We start from the raw sequence: 21,031 nt of genomic DNA on the forward strand, positions 1-21,031 counted from the left end.
CAGATCACTAGAGGAATTAGACAGATCTTACCTCTGTGAAAACTGGTGGCCTTGTTTCTAGACCTTTTTCACTTGAGAACCAATTTGTTCCTGTTTCAGGTGTCCGAAGCCTTCCGTCCTGGATACTCAAGGAAGATACAGTCGTGGTTTTCTGGCCTGGCATATGAGTGATTATGAGGATACAACGCAGAGAAATTCCCAAAGGGCCATTCTTGTTAGAGAGAGTAAGTCTCCAACACCAAGAACTTTCCAGCCATTGAAGCCGGCAAGGCTGCCAAAAAAGGAAGAGGTATGATGTCATGCTTTTCTGAATCCTCAGAAAAAAGTCAGGCTGTTTTAACCTACAAAGTTGAAAGTGCTATTAATAGAAACACGAATTATCAGTTTTGTAGCTCCTTTATACCTAGCAAACCATTTTGCAATCTGCACTGGATTTCCATGATAATGTCCACTGAGCTGGGGACTTGGTATTATTCCCATTTTATAGCTAAAGAAAACAAGAGGTTGTGTGGTCCGGGCTTTATTTGCCACACAGCTGAATCTGAAGAGCAGGGCCAGACCAAAGCTGAGAAGTCTCTTAAAAGGAAGTAAATCTGTGACCCCCCCCAAAGTCCTCACACACTGGTCACACCAGTTCAGACTGTAGTTTTTTTCCTTTCCTAAGTTGCATAATTTCCTTATATGGCTTTTTATAAGAAAGGCAGGGACACTGGTTACTGTTCCGAACATTCTGTAGCATCAGCATGAGAATCAAGGAAAGAACTGTGAGTACATATTCCATGGTGACTCCCTGACATCTGCACACAAACCACTCTGCTGTATGAGCCCCTGCACAACCCCCCAGCATGATGTCCCCATAGTCATCCAGCTTTTTAATACTGTGTTTGACAGCATGACAGAAAAGGAAATGGAACAGCCCAGATCCATTCCGAGCCTCCTGCTCCCTAAAGTCCCCGTGCTCCACTGAAAAGTCTTTCCAACTCAGCAGACCAGTGCTTACCCTCGGTGGCCATCAGTCATTGAAAGGTGTCATTACTTACGTCCCTCTGAAGTTGCAGGCGTCCTCCATGGTAGGTACTGAGCCTGGGAAGCTCAGCCACTAACATTCCCATACGGTCGAAGCCTGGGATGAGTCCCACGTAGATGATTTTGTGGCCATGTGGGGAGGAAAGAGGGCTTGGATTAGGTGCTTGGTAGCACTGAATTTTGACTAGGATTAGAGCTACCACAGATTAAATTATTCCAAATGCTTCCGTCTGTCATTCACTAAATCCAAATGAAATAGGGTATTATTTTTGCATTTAAAATCTGTTAAAATTTACAGATTCCAAGAATACTGCAAAGAACTACTCATATGCTTGTTACCCAGACCCACCTGTCCTTAGTTTTATTTGATGTTCTGTCCACAGTATGTGTGTGTGTTTGTGTGTATGGGCGCTTGCTAGGCAGGTGCTCTACCCCTTAAGCCAGGCCTCCGGCTCTCTTTTGCTTTAGTTACTTTTTGGATTTGGTCTCCTGTCACATGTCCTGCCCCTACCCCACCATTGCCCTGGGGCCAGCCTTAGACAGTAATCCACCTGCCTCCACTTCCCAGTAGGTGGGACGTGGCTGGATGGCCCCCCATTCTCCACCTCTTGAGTATGCCACCACACCTGGTCAAAGTTTCTCATACTTTTAATGAAGTATTACCAACTTCCTTCTCATTTCAGGGCTTGTTCTTTTATTCTCATTTTTCATGTCTTCTTTGCAACACACATTCAGACTGTATGCCTTGCATTTCAACCCTTGACTTAACTGCACTGTGTAGTGTATTTGGAGCAAGGGAGAGAGACGTTTCCTTTAGGGAACTGGAGAATTTAAAATCTGCAGGGCTAGCCAGCAGGCTGGAGAGACAGGAAGAGTCAAGGTTGCAGTTTGGATCTGAAGGCAGAATTCCTTTTTCCTGGGGGACCTGTCTTTTCTCTCCTAGGTCCTTCAACTGATCAGATGAGGCCCACCCACTTATAGAGGGTAATCTGCTTTTCACAGTCTACTGACAAATAGTAATCTCGTCCAAAAAATACCTTCACAGAACCATCTAGCCTGTGGAATGTTGTATGCACATGTGTGTTTAAGACCTTTAGCAATGTTACGATTTTAACACTGCTTCCAGGTATAGGGAAAACACCTGAAATTTTCATTTAATCTAGAAATACCTGGAACTTCTAGGCAGGTGCTCTACCTCGAGTCATTCTGCTAGTGTTATTTAACTTACCCGTGACAACATAACTCAGTATGGTGTTCTGTTGGTACAAGAGTTATACCTAATGACATATTTTTTCCTGAGATTAACTCATCCCTTTTCATAACGAACGTAAGTAGTAATCTAACTTCAGTGCACAATTTATAACAAAGCAATATAATCCCCTAGATGTACTATTTAAAAGGTACATTCTTTAATATGCAATTTGGAGCACCAGTGTAGAAATAGAACAAAACAGGCTGATGCCTACATCTGTATAGATGCTCCATGGAGGCAGCGGCCACAGGTAAGGACAGACAGACAGATGAACATGACTGCACCAGTGGCTCCATGAGGACTGAAGCAGTTGGGGGTACAGTTTTCCAAAGCATGTCAAAGCTTGGTGAAGACTAAGTGACCAGCTTTGTTAGGGCAAGTTTTGCCTGAATGTAGACAACAGCTGCACTCCTGGAAGATCCAGCATGTTCTAAAATCACATACAAGGGTGCTTTGTATGTAAACCAGAACTCGGTTCTCAGCTCAGAAAGGTGAAACAGGCTTGTCATCCCCATGAATGCCCAATGGGACATTGAAAGGTCACACAGGAGCTGGCCCTGGGACCGTTCCATGTATCACAGGAGAGATCTCTAGTCATCCCCAGTCCCCACCCTGACAGTGCGCTAACCAAAAATGTGCCCTGCTTCTAAAATACCCCTGTTGAAAATCACTAACATAAATAATGCTCTATACTTTCTATGAATTATTTTGAGACCACATTTGATTAAATGTAACAATCTTATCCAGCATCAGTAAAATGTTCAAGATAAATCCAAAAGGTTTATTGCACCAAATGCCACAGAGAAATGGACCAAAATAATACATGAACAAGTTTTAAGAAAAAATTTCCACACATTGTCATTGGTAGCTGATCAAATACATAAAGTATTACCAATTTCTCTTAATAGAGTTTCAATATAACAAATCCCAGAATCTTCTCCTTTTTAAATCACCACCTAAATTTAAGCTTATTGCAATCTTACTTCCCAGATATATGGTTTAGCAAATTTTGACATTTAAAAGTTAACATTCAGAGGTGGCTGCTTGACTTAGGCAACAATTGTCTTACTATACCCTCTCCCCAAGTATAACAAAAACAAAGGGTTCACATTAACCAGGAGAAGCTGAAGACTCTCTCAATTCAATGGTGAAAGTATGCATGAACAGTATTTCCCCAAAGTTCGTATTAGTGGAAAAATGCAGACGTTTTTTAAAAGAATCTGAGGATCATTTATATTCTGTATGTACAACCAACTCTAGTGAGGAACCTGAAAAGCTACGGACTAAGTTTATATAAAATCGAGGACCTAATTGTAAGAGCCCAAAGAGCAGTTCAGTATCTTTTAGCAAGTGGGGAATTTCCTCCCTCCAAAAAAGCTATTCTGAAAAATATGGTAAGTTTAAAAAGTTGCAATGTGTAAACGGCAGTTCCATGGGCTGTGAAAAGATTATCGTTATTTTCATTAAAAAACAGCACACTTCAGAAAAATGGACTGAAGCCTGTACAAAAAGCTATTTAACACTGATAAAAATAAAATACTTTGGAATTATGCACAAGTATGGAAGCTACATTTTGAATTTTCATTGTCATGTTTAAAACATACACAGTTACCTTTACATTCATATCACCTATGGATTTATTAAAAATAAAGCTGCAACATGCTAGAAAGAGCGTACCACAGGCACAGCCACACACTTCTGCTGTCACGCCTTGCGAGCTCGCTTAGAAAAGTTGCACTCAACAGGTAAGACGAAGTTGAAGACACCCTAAAGGTGGAATCCTGTCAACTGAGGTAGATTTCTTTCTTCATTAATTTTTTTTTTTTCTTGAGGTGGGCATGGGAAAGGGTGGGATCCCTTTCTTGACTCTTTGTGGTGACAGAAGGAAGCCACTGGGTGGTGTGTGAGTGGGTGTTATCGCAACAGAAATCCATGAGGTTTTTCTTCTTTTTCTCTTTTGGGAAGAAGGTGAATGTAAGTTAAAGAAAACTTGAATGTTCAGTATTTCAGGGAGGCTTATCAAGAGTAGCACGTTCGTGGTTTGTTTCAACAGACTTAGGATTAGGCTCTGACCGGAGTCCTGAGTGTCACTGAGACAACTGCCACATGTGACCCACCTCTAGTCTCCCAACACACGTTTTTCTGACGAGTTTTGGAACACCAGAATGAGGCAAATTAAAATATCGGGCCTTGGGGGCGGGGCTAAGTTTTTACATATGGAGCCGAAACTCTTGCAGCTCAGTCTCTCTGGATGGGAACTGATTTTGTGTGGACTGATTTTTCTCTGAAAGCCTGGAAGGTGGTGACTGAGGCAACCACAACGCGTAAACAAGGAAAGGGTTGCCGCAGGAGGGGAATGCTTTAAGCTGGCGCAGAGGGGACAGCTGTGAAAGCTGTAACGTCAGCTTTGACAGTTTATTCACACTTGAGGGAAAGCGAGGCAGGGTGGGCAGAGCCACAGATGGGTAACAGCACACAGCGAAGTCATGGAACCAAACCCAATTGTTAGGCAACAGGAACGGAGTAATAGTAAAAAGAATGGAAAACTTCAATTTTGTGAAAGAAAAAACAAAAATGAAAATTAAAGATCATGTACTCTTGCATCACATAAAAAGAGAGAGGGGAAGGTAGTATTTCTGATCTGTTCCTAAGAAACAATATGGCCACCTGTCCCCATTGGTACAGTTGGTGTATGCTCTCAAACAATTAACTGCATTTGTAAAGAACAGAGACAAACGTGTGCCGTGTAGGTAGGATTGGGGATTTGATCCAGTGTAAAACCTGGCGCCACTTCGCCTCCTGGAAGAGAGGCCTCATTCTGTGAAGAAAGGACTGAAGGCTGCTGTGCTCAGCTTTTCTATGTCAGCCCCTCCCTGAACGATCAATTTTTATTTTTTATAGTCTAACTTTACCCTTGAAGTTAGGACAGTATAGTTCATGGTCAGCAAACTAAGCATCTTTTGTAGTAACAGAAAACTCAAGGTTTTTCTTTTTTTAAAGTGAACTAGACTAATCATTTTTCACTTTGGCCAAGTTAATTTCTGGAAAGACATTTTGAAAAGGCTCTTAAAGGGATTGTAAGGTACAGAGCTGCCAATGTGAAAGCTGGGACTGTACACAGATTGCTTCTCCCTGTACCACCTAGCTGCTTCATTACTCACCCTGAACTGTTGCAGGTTTCACTTCCCACTGGGACAGCTGCACCTTTTAAAGCATAAATAGTCATTTGTATTAACTACTCTAGGAAGAAGTGGCTCTGGCTGGAAGAACTTACCAACAGAAACACTCTTGAGCTTATAGAAGTAACTTTGGCAAATGGCCTCTTGTGGAAAGGCTGGAGAGGGGTCAGACTGCACACACTGCCCTTACAAACTACGCTGCACAGGATGAGGGTGCTACATGGGCTCTTGGGTTTATTGCAGTCCATCTCACCCACCTGTGGCTGATCTGACACAACGTAAACTCTGAGAAGTGAGACCACTGGGTCCCCAAAGCACTCTCGTCCCAATAGGCGTCCCCCTTTCCTATCGTATATCAAACAGTAGCTGCTCCAGCATAGAGCTGACAATGGCGCAATGTGGCTTTCTTCATGTCACCTTTTGTACAAAGCAAACTTGACCCTGGAATCCAAAATTCTTGTTCTGCCTATCTTAGGACAGCATACTATGCTCTCTGCAGTTTGCAGCATCATGCTTACATCTTGGAACATTTCCCCACTGGAATGTTATGTACATTGTTTGCCCCTCCTCCAAAGTTACTTGTCATCATTCTGTCCCCAAGCATAAGGCCATTTGTACCAACTGTTTAGTGTTTAGCTTAGTGCTTATGTTTCCTACTTCAGAAAGGTCACTCCTGTTGACTCGTGGGTAACAAAAGGCCCAAAGTGTTCCTGAAAACCACAAATGCCATCATGCCCCATAAACCTAAGCTTTCCACTGCAGCAACGATGCACAACTAATGGTGGAATGACTGTGTCCGTGTCTCTTCTGCTTTTGGCGTCACCCAGAGCATGCTCCTTTCCTCTTCTCTTGAGAACTGTTCTTCTCGTTCCAAGAACTGCCCTGAGCATTAGCTTACAAGAGTATTTGAGCCACGTAAGGAGAATGTGTACTGGCAATAGCAGTCAACAGAGGCAGGTCGTTGGATTCAATCCTAAATTTTGGAAATGGAAAAAAAGGGTACTTTAAAATAGCATGATTATATAGGTGAGTACTATTTACAGGTCACAGCTCACTAGATCATATTTAAAGCTAATAAAAAAACTACGATCTCCCAGTAGACTCTGCCCACAGAGATGGAGACAGGCGCAAAGCTGTCCTCCCTACAGGGGGCCGCCCAACCTTCAGCTGCTGACTTTTCTTATTGTTACATGACTTTAGCACACCTTGCTTTAAGGTTTCCCCACTGTCCTCTCATTCCTGCATTTAAGCCTCCTGCAGAACACTGGCTGTGCACCTAAGTGCAAGCTAGCTCCAGGAGAACAATGATGGCGGTAATTGCTTCAAGCACCCTGGGTTTGTTCCAGCAGGCTGTGAAATCAGATCCTTCCTGCATACTCGAGCCACAGGCCTCTGAGAGCAAAGAGATGCTATGAAGAGATATCACAGTTTCAGATGGACATGGCTTTGGCTGCTTCTATTAAAGCAGAGGTGGATCTGGCTAAATACTGCTGGATATAGGGAGAAACACTGCGCTGTCTCAGTCTGTGTAATATGTCTGAATTATTTCCCCTGAATTCCAAACATTACAATTGCTTCTAAGAGAATGGATGGACATCTGTCAGAGTCAGGAATTAGGCAAAAGTCCTAGAAATAGAAGGTTCACGTGTAGCAATGGGAAACCTGATGAAGCAGGATTATAGTATGAATTGGTCAAAGAGAGAAACAAAAGCCAAGGGAAAAACAGCAAAGAGCTACTGCAAACTAAAAGCAAAAGCAAAACACTTCAAAGAGGAAAATACTTTTTAAATGCTTCATATAAGAAAAATATATGACACCCAGGTGCCAGTGGCTCACGCCTGTAATCCTAGCTACTCAGGAGGCAGAGATCAGGAGGATCCCAGTTCGAAGTCAGCCTGGACAAAAAAGTTTGCGAGACCCTATCTTGAAAAACCTTTCACAAAAATAGGGCTAGGTGAAGGTCCCGAGTTCAAGCCCCAGTACTGCATAAAAAAAAAAAAAAAAAAAGAAAAATATATGACAGGAAAACCATGCAGGGTGGCTCATGCCTGTAATTCCAGCAAGACCATAAGACTCTTTGTATAAAAAAAACCCTAAAAGCAAAAAAATGTTGGAGCATGGCTCAAGTGGTAGAGCACGTAACTGGCAAGCTCAAAGCCAAAATTAAGCCCCAGTATTGCTCCCCCTCCCTCAAAACAAAAACAAAAAAACAAACAAAAAAACCAAGGAAGACAAATAATAAGAATGCAAAATCCTAAATTTTAAACTAATACTTTAGTTAGCAGGCATAATAGAGAATAACAGTGTTTCTCCATTCCAAGTTAGAGGAAGCATGGTTGTGGATAAAAGGAACAATGTCTTTTTTGCTAGTTGCCTATTGGTGATTAAGCAAAACAAGTGGGCATGTCTGCTTAGAAGCTGTAGCTCTGGAAGATAATGCATATTCTTAGTAACAAGCAAGTGTCCTCAGGTCAGGGGGAGAAGGCAATGCCAGGGGTGTGCAGGTACACAGCCCTGGAGGTCAGAGTAGCCCAGCTCCCTCCTCCAGGAAGCAGGCTGCCCTTGGCCCTCTGGCAGCTCTGACTCTGGAATGTTACTGAGTTACTAGAAAATGACAGATGGGGTGGGGTTAAATGCTCCCTTTCAAGAGTAAAAGCAGCAGAGAGAAGGCTGACATCAAAGTAGCCCAAGTCCTGCGGTTGCCTCTAGGTGTGAACCCAGTGTCAGCCACAAGGAACACGCTGATCACTGGGGAGCTGCAGAGGCACACATTTAGGGACCCCGAGCATTTTGGGCATTATTAGACTTGCAGGTGCAGGATGGCACAGGCTAATTAGGTGAGGGGGGACAAGGTTAGGGCCAGCCCATCCCCAGGAGAGGTGGCTGCTCTTCACAGAACTTACCCCAGAACCACGCCCAGCTCTTTCACATGCACTCGAGTGTGACCCCGAAGATACTCAGACAGCATTTTACTCTTAAGGTACATCTCCTGTAGTCTGTCTTCAAGATGCATGACACACTGTGAAGTCAAGAACATCCACAATGAGGGCTACAATAGAAACAATTTGCCAACTTTTTTTGCTATACTGGGGAACTTGAACTCAGGGCCTTCACCTTGTGCCACTCTACCAGCCCTATTTTTTTTGAGACAGGTTTTTCAAGACAGGGGCTCATGGGATTATTTGCCCAGGCCTGCTTGGAACGGAGATCCTCCTGATCTCTCCCTCCTGAGTAGCTAGGATCACAAGCGTGAGCCACCGGCACCCAGCGGCCAACTTTTTAAGAGAATTCTCTTAATTCATTTCTAAGAACACGGTTATAATCCTACCCTTTCAAATACACTTTAAAAATTGCCATGTGTAGTGCAAACCAGTTATCCCAGTACTTGGGAGGCAGAGGCTGGAGGATCTTAAGGTCAAGGCCTTCCTGGGCTACATTGCAAACTGTCTCAAAAAACCAAGGGCTAGGGTAGAGCACTTGCCTGGCATGCACAAAGCCCTGGGTTTGCTCCCAGCATCACCAACAAACAAACATCAACTTTCAGTTCCTTATGGAACTGAAAAGTTTCTAATAAGAGTATTATAAAATATTAAAAAGAACATTCATGTTACACTGAACTCACAGTCCCATGAGAAAGGTGCGTAATGCAACGTGGGAACACAGAGAACTCTGATCTAGGAAGGTATGTAAATGCGAAATTAAAGCATTGAGAAACCTGGAACCCCACAACTAGTTGATATTAGAATAGGTTTTTATAAAATGACAAGATTTTCATATAATATTCTAGCTTTTTTTTCACATTTACATAGTTGAAGCCATTCTGTAAGTACAAAAATGCCCTATTTTTTAAAGGCTTTCTAATACTCCTTTCCTACGTTAAGAATTTTTTTAAAAAATTTATTATTCTTTTATTCACATGTGCATACATTGTTTTGGTCATTTCTCCCCCCACCCCCCTCCCCCACCCTCTTCCCCTTCCCCCCCAAGAATTCTTTATTGACATAATTTTCATGGCTAAATAATTTCCAAAAATGTGAATTTACCATTATTCACTTTCAGCATGAAGTTTGCATTTTTGTTATAAGTAATTTTGTAAAGAACATTTTTGTTTTTGTTTTCTTCCTGTATCTCAGTTTTCTTTTATTCATACCTACATACAATGTTTGGGTCATTTCTTCCCCCTTGTATCTCAGATTATTTGGCCCAATATATTCCCTGAAGTAGAGTGACTGAGACAAGGTCATTTTGAACTTTTTATTTTGCTTTCAAGAGTGTACTTTAACTAGGTTTTTAAAAATGATAAGGAAAAGGCAGCTATTTTGGGGACATCTTTACCCTTGGAAACATGTGCAGCTTCAGTTTTCAGAGAATAGCAACCATCTGTGTCTTTCACCAGAGGCAAACTCTTTTGCATTTGGCAGGCAGGCTGCCCAGGCATTTTCGGTGAGACACCTGATGGTGGCGCTGGCAAGGGTAATTCCATCACACAGGACTGTCTTCTAGACCATTAGGCCTGTTATTTTCAAGGTAAAAAGATTAACAGATGTCTTTGAAAATGCTGAACTTGACCATCTGGGCTGGCAGTGACAGGGAAAGTGTTGGTTAGCCATGTACTCTTGATGGTTTCTCACTGGCTGAAACCTTAAGGATTTGTGTTGGGTGCACAAATCACCCGGTTATTTGGTAATAACCAAAGCAAGGGGCATCACCAATTCTGATGGAAGTGGATTCTAAGTAGACAGAGTTAAGTGGTGGAGGAATCTCCTCCCATCAACTTTCAGTTCCTTATGGAACTGAAAAGTTTCTAATAAGAGAATTATAAAATATTAAAAAGAACATTTATGTTATACTGAACTCACAGTCCCACGAGAAAGGTGCATAATGCAACGTGGGAGTACAGAGAACTCTGATCTAGGAAGGTATGTAAATGCGAAATTAAAGCATTGAGACATTTTAAAAAGCTTGATTATCAAATAGAATGTGTTGTGTTGGGTATTCCCCCCTGCTCCCCCAACCCTTTTTAAGGATTTTATTCCTGAGATGGGTACTTTCAATTTTTAACTTCTAATATTTTACTTATTTTACTATTATTAATTTTTTTGTGCTTGTAGGGTTTGAACTCAGGGTCTACACTTTGAGCCACTCCACCAGCCCCTTTTTGTGATGGGTTTTTTTGAGATAAGGTCTCTCGAACTATTTTCCCCAGGCTGGCTTTGAACTGAGATCCTCCTGATCTCTGCCTCCTGAGTAGCCAGGATTACAGGAGAGAGTCACCAGCGCTCGGCTCAACTTCTAAAAATTTTAAATAGCTACTTTCTCTTTTCATATGTATTTAAGGTGTTAATCATGTATGTTTCACTCAAACAATAGTTAAGGAGAATATTAATCTGCAGATGAAATTTTCTTTGATCTTGGTTTTGTCAAATTAAATAAGGCGTTCATGTTATTAAGAAGTTAAACTTGCCTCTCTCCACGTGAATGAAAAGAATGAGCTACAGCAATTATTGCTTTGATAACTAAGATGCCAAAGGTAGCAAGAGCTATGTATTGTAGAAAAAATACAAACGTCTCTAAATACTTAGAGCAGGAAAGCACTATGAAGTCTAACATATTTCCTCCTTCCCTTACAGAAACGGCCATGTCAGCCTGTAAGCCAGCCTAACCCAGCCTGCTTCTAGAAGAAAACCTGCCTACAAATATAGAACAGAAAATAAGATCATAATAGCCTATAAGTGCTTCCTATGCTACCCCTGGGAAGATATTCTGCATGGGTGTTCTTCAGTTTAAAGTCCAAATACAGATTCTGTGAAAAGGTGTTGTCAGTTTTTACAGCCATCGATACTGTTTAATTAACCGACATGCTAATTGTAGTCTTTTACTGAGGGCGTACAATGTTTACCACTGTTCCAAATGCTTTACCTGAATTACCTAGTTGCTTAAACTTCCTAAGTATATCAAACAGGTTCTATTATTTTTCCAGATCTGCAGATAAGGAGGCTTTGAGAGGTCACACAGAAAGTAATGCACCTCGGCTTTGACTCTGGGGCCTGTAGGCTGGTCACTAACATACGGGCAACTGTTTTTAAAGCCTCCTACATTGGCATGGTGCTTGGACATTTAAAAAAAGCAGTGTTACTTGTCTGTATTTTCAGAGGATTCTCACAACGCGTGTGTTGCATCATCTTCATTTTACAAGTGGGAATGTCCACTGTCAACAAGTAACCAACGGCAAGGCTGAGTCCTTAGCCCAGCGATACTGTGGTGCTCCCGCCCTGCTGCCTCTGAGCACCTTCTCCAAAGCCACCAAAGACTTTGACCATTTCTGAGGACTGTGGTGCAATTGTAGATTCAGTCAGAAGAACCCAAGAAAGTGTATTTAATTATTGAACTGGTAGTGTATTTAATTAATATTCAGTTTCCTACTTTGTTGTTAAATACCCTGTAACATTTTCTGAGGCCAGGAGGAAACAGATTTTGGTTTGGGACTGGCACCAAAGAGTATCCCTGCACAGAAGGGAGGAAAGAGCTGCTACTGAGGAAGCAGAGATTGGGAGGATTGCTGTTTGAGGCCAGTCCATGCAAAAAGTTAGTGAAGATCCCATCTCAACCAATAAGCTGTGTGTAGTGGATCATTCCTGTAGTCCCAGCTATTGCCTGGCATAGGCAGGAGGATCACAGTCTGAGGCCAGCCCTGGGCAAAAACATGAGACCCTATCTGAAAAATAAAGAAAGGGCTAGGGGCATGGCTCAAGTTTTGGAGCACCTGCTTAACATGCATGAGGCCTTGAGTTCAAGACCTAATACTGGGGTGGGGGGGAGAGGAAAAAAAGACTTCTTAGCTGTGTGCCCTTCAGTTACTCTCCTTTTCAAACGTTTCTCTCTCCCTCTCAATGTATTTCCTGTTTCAGTCTCAGTCTCTCTGTATACACACACACACACACACACACACACACACACACACAGAGGACAGAGGGAACTTGCTGTGCATTCCACTGACTAGGGGAGAGATACTGAGAATTTTCTAGACTCTCTAGGCCGTCTGTTGTGTTTAAAATAATGTTATAGGTGAAAAGGAATAACCGGTACCATTTTCCACGTACTTACACGGTGTATCTTCACAGCACTTCCACAGACTGCATTCCATTTCACCCCTGATGCTTTCCTGAGGAACTACTGCCCCTTCAGAAGCCAGCCTGTCTAATCTCCACCCACACAAGGAGAACTAAGGAGCCCCTCAGCAGAGGGTTTCAAACGTCCTTTCATGCTAGATCCCTTCCCTGTACCTCATTCACTTTACCATCTGCCTTGTTCAGAAAGAGCTCAGTGCTCAAGTAACTGCATGCCATTTGCCCCATGGAAGGACTGCTGCCACGGAGATCCATGGTGCTCACTTTACTTAATGCTAACCTCCAATTATACTAAGAGTCGTATGTCTGAATTTATGATTTTTATAATCAAAATGTTGAAAGTATTTTTTAGCTATATTTCTTTGATGATATCAGAGCAAACACTTACGAAATCAGCTGGGAGGTGAAGCTTGTAAAGCTGTGAAATAGACTGAAGTAAACTGGACACCTGACTAGAGACCAAGACATCCTGGCCCAGCTTCGTGCTGTCTATCGCCTTCCTCTGACTTGTGGCCACCTGGACGCTCCACTTGTCTGTGTCTGCGATAATACAGACGGCCTCGGCGATTGGCTCATCCAGCACTGGATGCTGAAAGGGAAATGCAGGAGGTGAACTTTCCACATGCAGTGAGACTCAGCACGGCCAGTGTGCTGTCTGGCGTTAGATCCGCAGTGCAGAGCTACAAACGTGCAAAGCTTTACAGGAACTCAGAGAGGAGTGTCATTCAAGCATTGTTGAAAATGAATTGATAAAAATTGCATTCAATCACTAGACAACTGGGAGGTACACAGTGTTTTGAAATGTCTACTGCTAAGTAAAAGGACACATGCCCTACCCACATTCCAGGATTTAAAACTCATTTCTTTTTGAAAGACTGCATTCTCCTTTGAAAATGGGGAAAATCAAAACTAGTCCAGGACTGCACTGCCTTTTCTCCAACTGCAAGGTTTGCAGGGTATCTTACTTCTCCTTTAAAGCTGGCTTCAGCTCTCATCATTAGAAATCACTTAGATATCACTTAGTCACTCTGTGCGCTACATATATCCACCATCACCAACAAGCAACTAAAAGCAGACTGAGGGCTGATTTTATTAATCCAGATGAGTATAAAAGACAAGCATATTTACTTAAAATGTAGAATCCTCAATGATAAATTGCCCCATAGGGTAAACACTGAAGCAGTCAAAGAAAAGGCCTACAACCAAATTTCTCAAAACCTATCACAGAATAACTGCTTCACCACCAGCACCTCTGGCATGCCCACTTAGGGTCCCGTGTATCTGCAAGTCTACATCACGACAGGGTGGCCCTTCTGGGCCCCAAACTAAGAAGACAAAGGAGAGGTGAGGTTCCAGACACACAGCAGCAGATGGACCTCATCACCAAGGCACAAGCGCACATAGTTTCTCTAACCCTCACCTCCCAAAGAAAAACCAGTTTTGCCTGACTTGTGTCATTCAATCACTTCTACCACCCTGTGCTAGCCATTTGCTGTTTTGGGCTCCTTCCTCTCAATAATTTCATTCTGGAGAGTGACCTTTCTTGAATATAGCCTGGTAGGTGTGTAAGGAGGGCCCCTCTCCCTGCATCGAGGTGCAGCCACATAACCCAAGCCATACCTAATAAATGCTCCTTCCCTGGGATTTCCCTGGAGGGGCCTACCAGGCTGAAAATGGTTGGCACCACCACATTTTCACACAGACAGCAATTAATACAAATTCACGGTTCCTGGGCCCGGTGGAGGTGCCTGGCTTCTTGTCTATTCCAAGCCTAGTTTTTCTGCCCTGCACTGCTCAATTCTACGAATTTCTAACATCCTTCCAATGAAGTTCTGCTTAAGTTAAGGTTTTGCTACTCACAGCAGAAAAACTCAACAGATCCACAAGCCTGCCATTGGACCACGGCCACACATGACTCTAAGACTTAAATAGAGGAAAGCTGCAAATGGAAATCAAGATGCATTGTTACAGTACAGTTATGACAGAGGATGCGACTCCCTGCCCTAGACTGTTATTAAAAGGTGAGCAGCTTGTATTTCTTTTCACAGTCAGGGAAGAAGTGACTGGTGTTGGGACTAACATCTTTCCTGTAATATTTCCAAAGGGGAAACTTTCAGGATTTAGATTTTTATCATTGAAAGGAAAAAAAATCAGCCAAAGTCTAACGGTCCAACATTTATTTAAGCACATGTTCAAATGAATTTGACAAAGCATATTTTGAATTAATGAGATCCCGTTTCCCAAGAGAGTCCTCATTGTATAGACTTCTAACAGAAGAGTATAAGATTTTCTCTCACACGACCCATTCACCTTCACCTTTAAGCAAATACAAACACTTCACAACAGAGAGCCAAAGACACAGAACCTGAGCTGGGGATGTGGCTCAGTGGTAGAGTGCTTGCCTATCACAAATGAGGCCCTGGGTCCCATTCCCAGCAATACACACAGACACACACACGTCTCAGTGACTTTACAAGTTTTTGCTTAATCAAGCATGATGACAGTGATTTGCCATCAATGTGCCTGGCCTTTTTGAACAAAGAAAATGGAAATGTGGAAATTTAAAACACTTGTATTTTGAACTCAAGCCCCCTTTTGCTGCTTTGCATTTGTCAGAAATTCACAGTATGTGACATGTGTCACATGCCAACATACGCAAGATGAATGTGTGACAATTACCTTCCACAGTAAAATCTAGCCTTTTCTTTTTAAATTGATATGCGATAGATAATTTAGGCATAAGGTTCCACCTGAAATCAGTCTCCTAAGTGATCTCGCCAGTGCAGAGGTAGGGAAGGAAGTGTGTGTCAATCCAACTGCCCAACAGCCTGTGAACTATAAATTATATCCTTCTACCTGCAACCCAAGAGCTTAGTTTTAAGCAGTGAATTGTTGGAAGAGAGCAGTCTCTCAAAATGAGACTGACTAGGAGGCAAGAGTTCTACCAGAAGATTGTAGTTTTAGGTAAGAGCAGAGAAGTTGGCTCAACTATTTAAAGTTACTAAGTAAAAAGTTGTATAAAAAAAAATCTAACATGGTGGGCTGGATGTGTGGCTCACGTGATAAGAGCGCCTGCCTAGCCAACTCAAGCCCAATTTCAAAATTCAAAATTCCAATACTGCCAAAACAATTATAAAGAAAATAAGGTCAAGTCAAGCATTTTAAATCAGATTCTGAAAGAGACAGAATCTGAGGTGGAAACTTTAGGAAAGACTAGCCTGATGGGCCTGTGGGTTTAGACAGACAGACAGGCATCTGTGAGCCCGTCCTTGTACCCTTAGCACCTAGCAGAAGAGCAGGCATCTGAAAAATGCAATCTACTGAATTGAAATGAAACAGGCCACGCATAAGCAAGTGACAGAACCCACAGCCCCTCCCGGTCCCTAACAGCACAGAACTGCCTACTTCCACAGGGAAGGTTCCAGAAAAGGACCTTAAAAAATATTTCAAGAATTACACACCTAACTGTGTAATTAAACACCTAACACACAGTTTCCTGGTATTTCTATAGGGAAAGCCAATTGCCTCCATCTAACGACACCATGTAGTCTCAGCTCACTTATTTGCTTTTAAAAGAACAAGAAAATAGAACATCTAATCAGTCAAGAAAAAGGAATGAATGCTAGAGAAAAGCATCACAGCGACCACGTTAGTCACATCGAGGGGTCTGAACTTCTAGAGGGTCAGAGAGTGGAAGCCCAAGCTCCAGTGATTCTGGAGATTTCTGAGTCTTTCTAAAGGAAATTCTGCCCCACCAGACAGGGCCCAGTTTACATAATACTTCATGATTTGGCTTTAAGTCCACCTCTAAGCCTATAGAACTTAAAGAGGTGTGAGATCCAGAAACCCACATTTGGGCTTGTCACAGCCACATACTCCCATGTGCCCCACAGCCTAGTACTTAATTTAGGGAAGGTTCTGTATTTAAGGCATACATAGAATCATAATCCATGAAACTGAATTACATGGATGCTTCTTTTTTCCATCTGTGTTAGCATATATTAATTGTACAGAGGGGTTTTATTGTTGTATGCTTCTTTTAATGCTTTTTTCTTATTAGCCATACTGTAATGATAGAAGTTATTAAACAGTGAAATCTGTCAAGTAGATTTTTTTAAGTTCATGTATGTATCAGAATACACACAGACACATTTGTAGTAACATACATACTTTTATGAAATCAAGTACTCTAGGAAATGCTTTATAACTAAGACTGAATGACTCCAATACCGATTATTCTTGCTTTGGAGATGATAGTGAGCATTGAATCTGGGCCTATGCATACTAAGAACTCCACTACTGAGCTCCACTCTCCAGCCCTGAACACCTACTAAAAGCCTGCCCCACCACCCACTGTTCTTGGGGCTTCAAACACTCAAATAGGAGGCAAGGCTTGGCTGCACCTTGGTATACCATTTAAGCCTCACTTTGGCCTCCAGGACAGAAAGACATAAAGAAAGGGGAGACAATCTGGATAACTATCAGCTTCATAAGTGAAATAACTTACTAAAGTTCCTTTTCATTTTAATGTTAAGTTTTTTTCCAAAAGGTTTTATTTTATCACTAGAAAAACAAGCCAGAAATCCCATATTCTGTATTCACCCTTTAGAAAATTCTTCAGCTGGCCATGGGGGTACATGCCTGTAATCTCAGTGAGTTGGGAGATGGAGGCAAGAGGATCTTGAGGTTCCAGGTCAGCTTGGGCAAATCTCAAAAACCAAATAAAAAACCCAAAAAGGCTAGAGGTGTGGCTCAAATGGTACAGTGCTTGCTTAGCACACTCAAGTCCCTGGGTTCAAAAAGAATTTTCCTCAAACCATTACTGTCTCAGACTAATCAGGTCCTCTGATGCTTGGGTTTGATAAAGCCATTTCTGGGCTGGGGGTGCGTATCTCAGTGGAAGAGTGTGTGTTTAATATGCCTGGGGTCCTGGGTTCAACCTCAGCACTGCAAACAAGAAATCTTTTCTACTCAAAATGCTGGTGTGGTTTATCAACTTGACAAATCTATGGATTCTGACATGCACTGATTTTCCTTGTCCTTTTCCCTTTCAAGTTAAAGAGAATCAATTTCCAAATAAGCCCCTTACCCAACAGGGTTTGTCTGCCTCTCCTATCAGAATGATATGCAACATGTCTCTACTTTCTCCACAACCTGAGGCTTCCCAAAGCACCACCCGCAGGCCTCTGGGACCTGGGCACAATATTGGGGATCCAACTGCAACCAGGGTGCACTGCAGCCTCCTCACTCTCTCCTTGGATGCTGCCAGGCTCCGCACTGTCCACAGAAGCCTAACCAGGCAACTCAGAGGACCCCTTGACCTGGGGGCCAAGGAGAATGAACACTGAAGTTCATTGGAGTGGCAGATGACTTCAGAGTGGATGCCAGACTCAGCATAGGAAGGAGACAGTGGCCATATGCCATTATCTCTCCTTTGGTGTACTCCCATGAGATCACAGAAACTATCATTTATTCCATTCCACCTTGTCAGTATCTCACTTGTCCAAACCACTTTCCTATGAGGATTTCTCAAGATATATTAACAAATGAAACACTTTGTTTTATAGATCTTTTGAGTTTTCTTGAATTGTCTTGGCTGTGTGATGAATCAACAGAATGAACCTGGCTAATTTGTAACCTCTAAAGGTTTATGAATCCATTTTCTGGCAGTATCAGATACCTAGGATGTTCTGATGTCAAGTTCTTGACCAGAGTTCTGATAAAGAAAATATGCTACCTTGATTCACAAACACTGACTTCAGCTGAACTTAAACTTTCAGGAGAAAGAAATGTCTACAAGGTTTGGATAATCAGAAGTGCTGTGGTTCTGATAATTCCACAAAGTGATAAGATGATAGCAGGGGCTCTAAATCAGACAGGACTGGCCTTGGATACCACTTTATTCACTTACTATGGGACCTTAATAACTCATGAGTTTGGGCCTGTTTCTGTATCTGTGTGGTGGAAGCACACTTAGTTCAGAGTTTCAGGGAGATTTAAATGAAGTTTATTCACAAAAGTTTTCTGTGAGAAAAATATGTGTGACACATGTAACACCATGTCTAATATGTTTATGATGCAAACACTGGTTTTACTTTCCTACATCACCCACTTCTCCCATCCAAGTACGAACCAGGCCCGACCCTGCTTAACTTACAAGATCAGACAAAATTGGGCCACTCAGGGTAGTTATGGCTGTAGACTCACCTCCTTCTCGATTGACCATGACTCTAAAACCTCAACCTCAAAGCTCATCAGGAGTATGGCTGTGGACACCATTGCCCTGAGTTTATGCTCTTGTCCAAAACCCTCAGTCTTCCTAAAACACATTATCATCGTCCTCAGCAACCCAAAAGTCCATACTAGCACTCAGCACCTAAACCACTAAGGTCACTCACAGGCCCCTTTTCCGGGCTGGAGGACTCCTGCTTCTCTCCCTCACGTTGTGGTAGAGTGTTTCCCCAACACCTTCCAGAAGCCTTCCCACACTTGCTGCTCTTCCTTTGCCCTTGGGAGAGCATGAACCATCCGTATCATTCATGCTGGCAGGTAACCACACACTGCCTAACCTGTTCTCAACTTTACATCCATTTGTCCACGCAGTGGTTTTGTAAACAACTCAAGGAGAGAAATCACATTCATTTCATTCTTCTTCCATAGTCTCTGAAATGAGCATAACAAAGTCCTGAGCATGTGTGAAATACCTAATTACATTGTAGCAAAATCTAGTTCCTATTAAATCACCTGCACAATTATTACTAAATTTCTTTCCTATGTACCACATTTAAATGACTAGCATTTCATGTGGTCATGTATTTTTAATTTGAAGACTAGGAAAACTCCATTGTCACATATGTGTACCCTATAATTACTTATTACTTCATCATGGCATTTTTCCTGTGGGGTGGGCAGGAACACAGTCCTCCTGCTGTTCAGATGAGAACACTGAGGACAAGAAAACGGTGTTTATCCAGTATCTTGGTGTGTCAGAAAAAGAACGAGGAAGTGCAAAGGCTCTGAGCTCCATCCTTATCACTTTCCAAGTGTCCAGCTTTCAGCTCAGAGTCTGCAGGCCCTCTGCTATGAAGCCCAAGGCTTCATCAGGTTGCAGATCCCCTAGAAGGTCACACTACAAGAAGTGCAGTGATGGGCTTGCCTTGTAAATAGGACCAAACACAGCTGCTGCTATGCATTTTGCTAAAACACCCCCATCTTAATGCTGCATTGCCTGAATATATTCTGAGCTCAGCCCACTTGTGTATTACGGACAGCAGGAGTGCACAGCTTTAGAGGCTGCCAAAAATCACAGTGGTACAGACTTAACCATCAGGGACAAGCTTCTGGACAACCTCTTTCCAACACAAAGTAAACAGGTGACTTAAGATTCAGGTATATCTTAAGTGCCTCCTTCCAGCTTTGTTTTTTCTTTGAGATATTGTGAATGATAAAACATAAGATTATTTGGCTTCACTTGATATCAATATGATAATCATTTTATATACTTCTGGTGAGGTTTTTTTTTTTCAATTAAGACTGGAGTTTGAACTCAAGGCTTCATGCTTGCTAAGCAGGTGCTCTACTGTTTAAGCCACCCCTCCAGCCCATTTTGCTTTGGTTATTTTGGAGATGGGGACTTGTACACTATTTGCCCAGGCTGGTCTCAAATCAAGATACCAACTTCAGCCTCCCAAGTAGTTAGGGTTATGGGCGTGAGTTTTGTAATTTTTTAAAGCTGCCCTTGAGTAAGAGAATGCTGCACGACAAAATACCTTTCCACATGGTTCTCATCAGGAAGCTACAGCACCATGATTTTATGCAGCTTTGAGAGAGACCTTTAATGAATCATGCAAAGAAATCGGGAGATGCACATGCGTGCAGTAAAGTTCACCTTCTCAGCACTTACTCTTAGCTGAACATACTCCATCTCCTTTGTTACTTCCCTACCTCCTGAGGGGAAAAAAACCACCCACATAAATGCTACCCCCCTCCATGGCCTTGGCACTGAAGCTGTGTAACATGGTCCCAGCCAAACTATCCCACTTCTGAATAGCTGAGGGCCACATAAAAGGACTGCAGATGTGTGTGAGTTGCTCAATTAAAAAAAAACAAAAACCCCTTGGCGGGTCTCCTGCTCACCCAGAGAAAAGGAACCTGGTTATTGAGGCGGTGAATTCTACTGTGATATATTGTAAGAACTTTTGTAAATGACATAGTGTACCCCCAGTACAACAATAATTTTTGTACCCCCAGTACAAAAAACAAAACAAACAAACAAAAAAAGAAACCTGTTTGTCACTTATCATTCTTTCCAAAAGGAAGGAATTGGAACTTTTTTAAAAAACAGGATAATGTTGTAAGTTATGAATACTGAGTTTGTATAAGAACTGAAGTCTTCTTATATAAAAAAAAAAGTTATTGAATTCAAAACTCCAGTAGTTGAAGGATGG

The 21,031-nt window shown here is 42.2% G+C and overlaps 2 protein-coding genes across 11 annotated transcripts in view; one reads left to right on the plus strand and one right to left on the minus strand.

The window, feature by feature from the left end:
• Positions 1–295, plus strand: part of Spmip2 (sperm microtubule inner protein 2) — a 53,255-nt gene extending 52,960 nt beyond the window's left edge. The window contains exon 4 of the mRNA XM_074041126.1: positions 100–295. Within this exon, the coding sequence (XP_073897227.1) occupies positions 100–295 (196 nt within the window). The remainder of the gene's footprint in view (positions 1–99) is intronic.
• A 2,743-nt stretch (positions 296–3,038) lies between these two features.
• Fnip2 (folliculin interacting protein 2) overlaps positions 3,039–21,031 on the minus strand; it is a 124,180-nt gene continuing 106,187 nt past the window's right edge. For all 10 annotated transcript variants that reach the window (XM_074041733.1, XM_074041730.1, XM_074041734.1 and 7 more), the window contains 3 exons: positions 12,973–13,173; positions 8,361–8,476; positions 3,039–6,430 (listed from right to left, as the gene is read on the minus strand). In XM_074041733.1, the coding sequence (XP_073897834.1) occupies positions 6,352–6,430; positions 8,361–8,476; positions 12,973–13,173 (396 nt within the window). In that variant the 3' untranslated portion in view covers positions 3,039–6,351. The remainder of the gene's footprint in view (positions 6,431–8,360; positions 8,477–12,972; positions 13,174–21,031) is intronic.

The sequence above is a fragment of the Castor canadensis genome, chromosome 9 (assembly GCF_047511655.1).
Source record: "Castor canadensis chromosome 9, mCasCan1.hap1v2, whole genome shotgun sequence".
NCBI classification, from domain to species: Eukaryota; Metazoa; Chordata; class Mammalia; order Rodentia; family Castoridae; genus Castor; species Castor canadensis.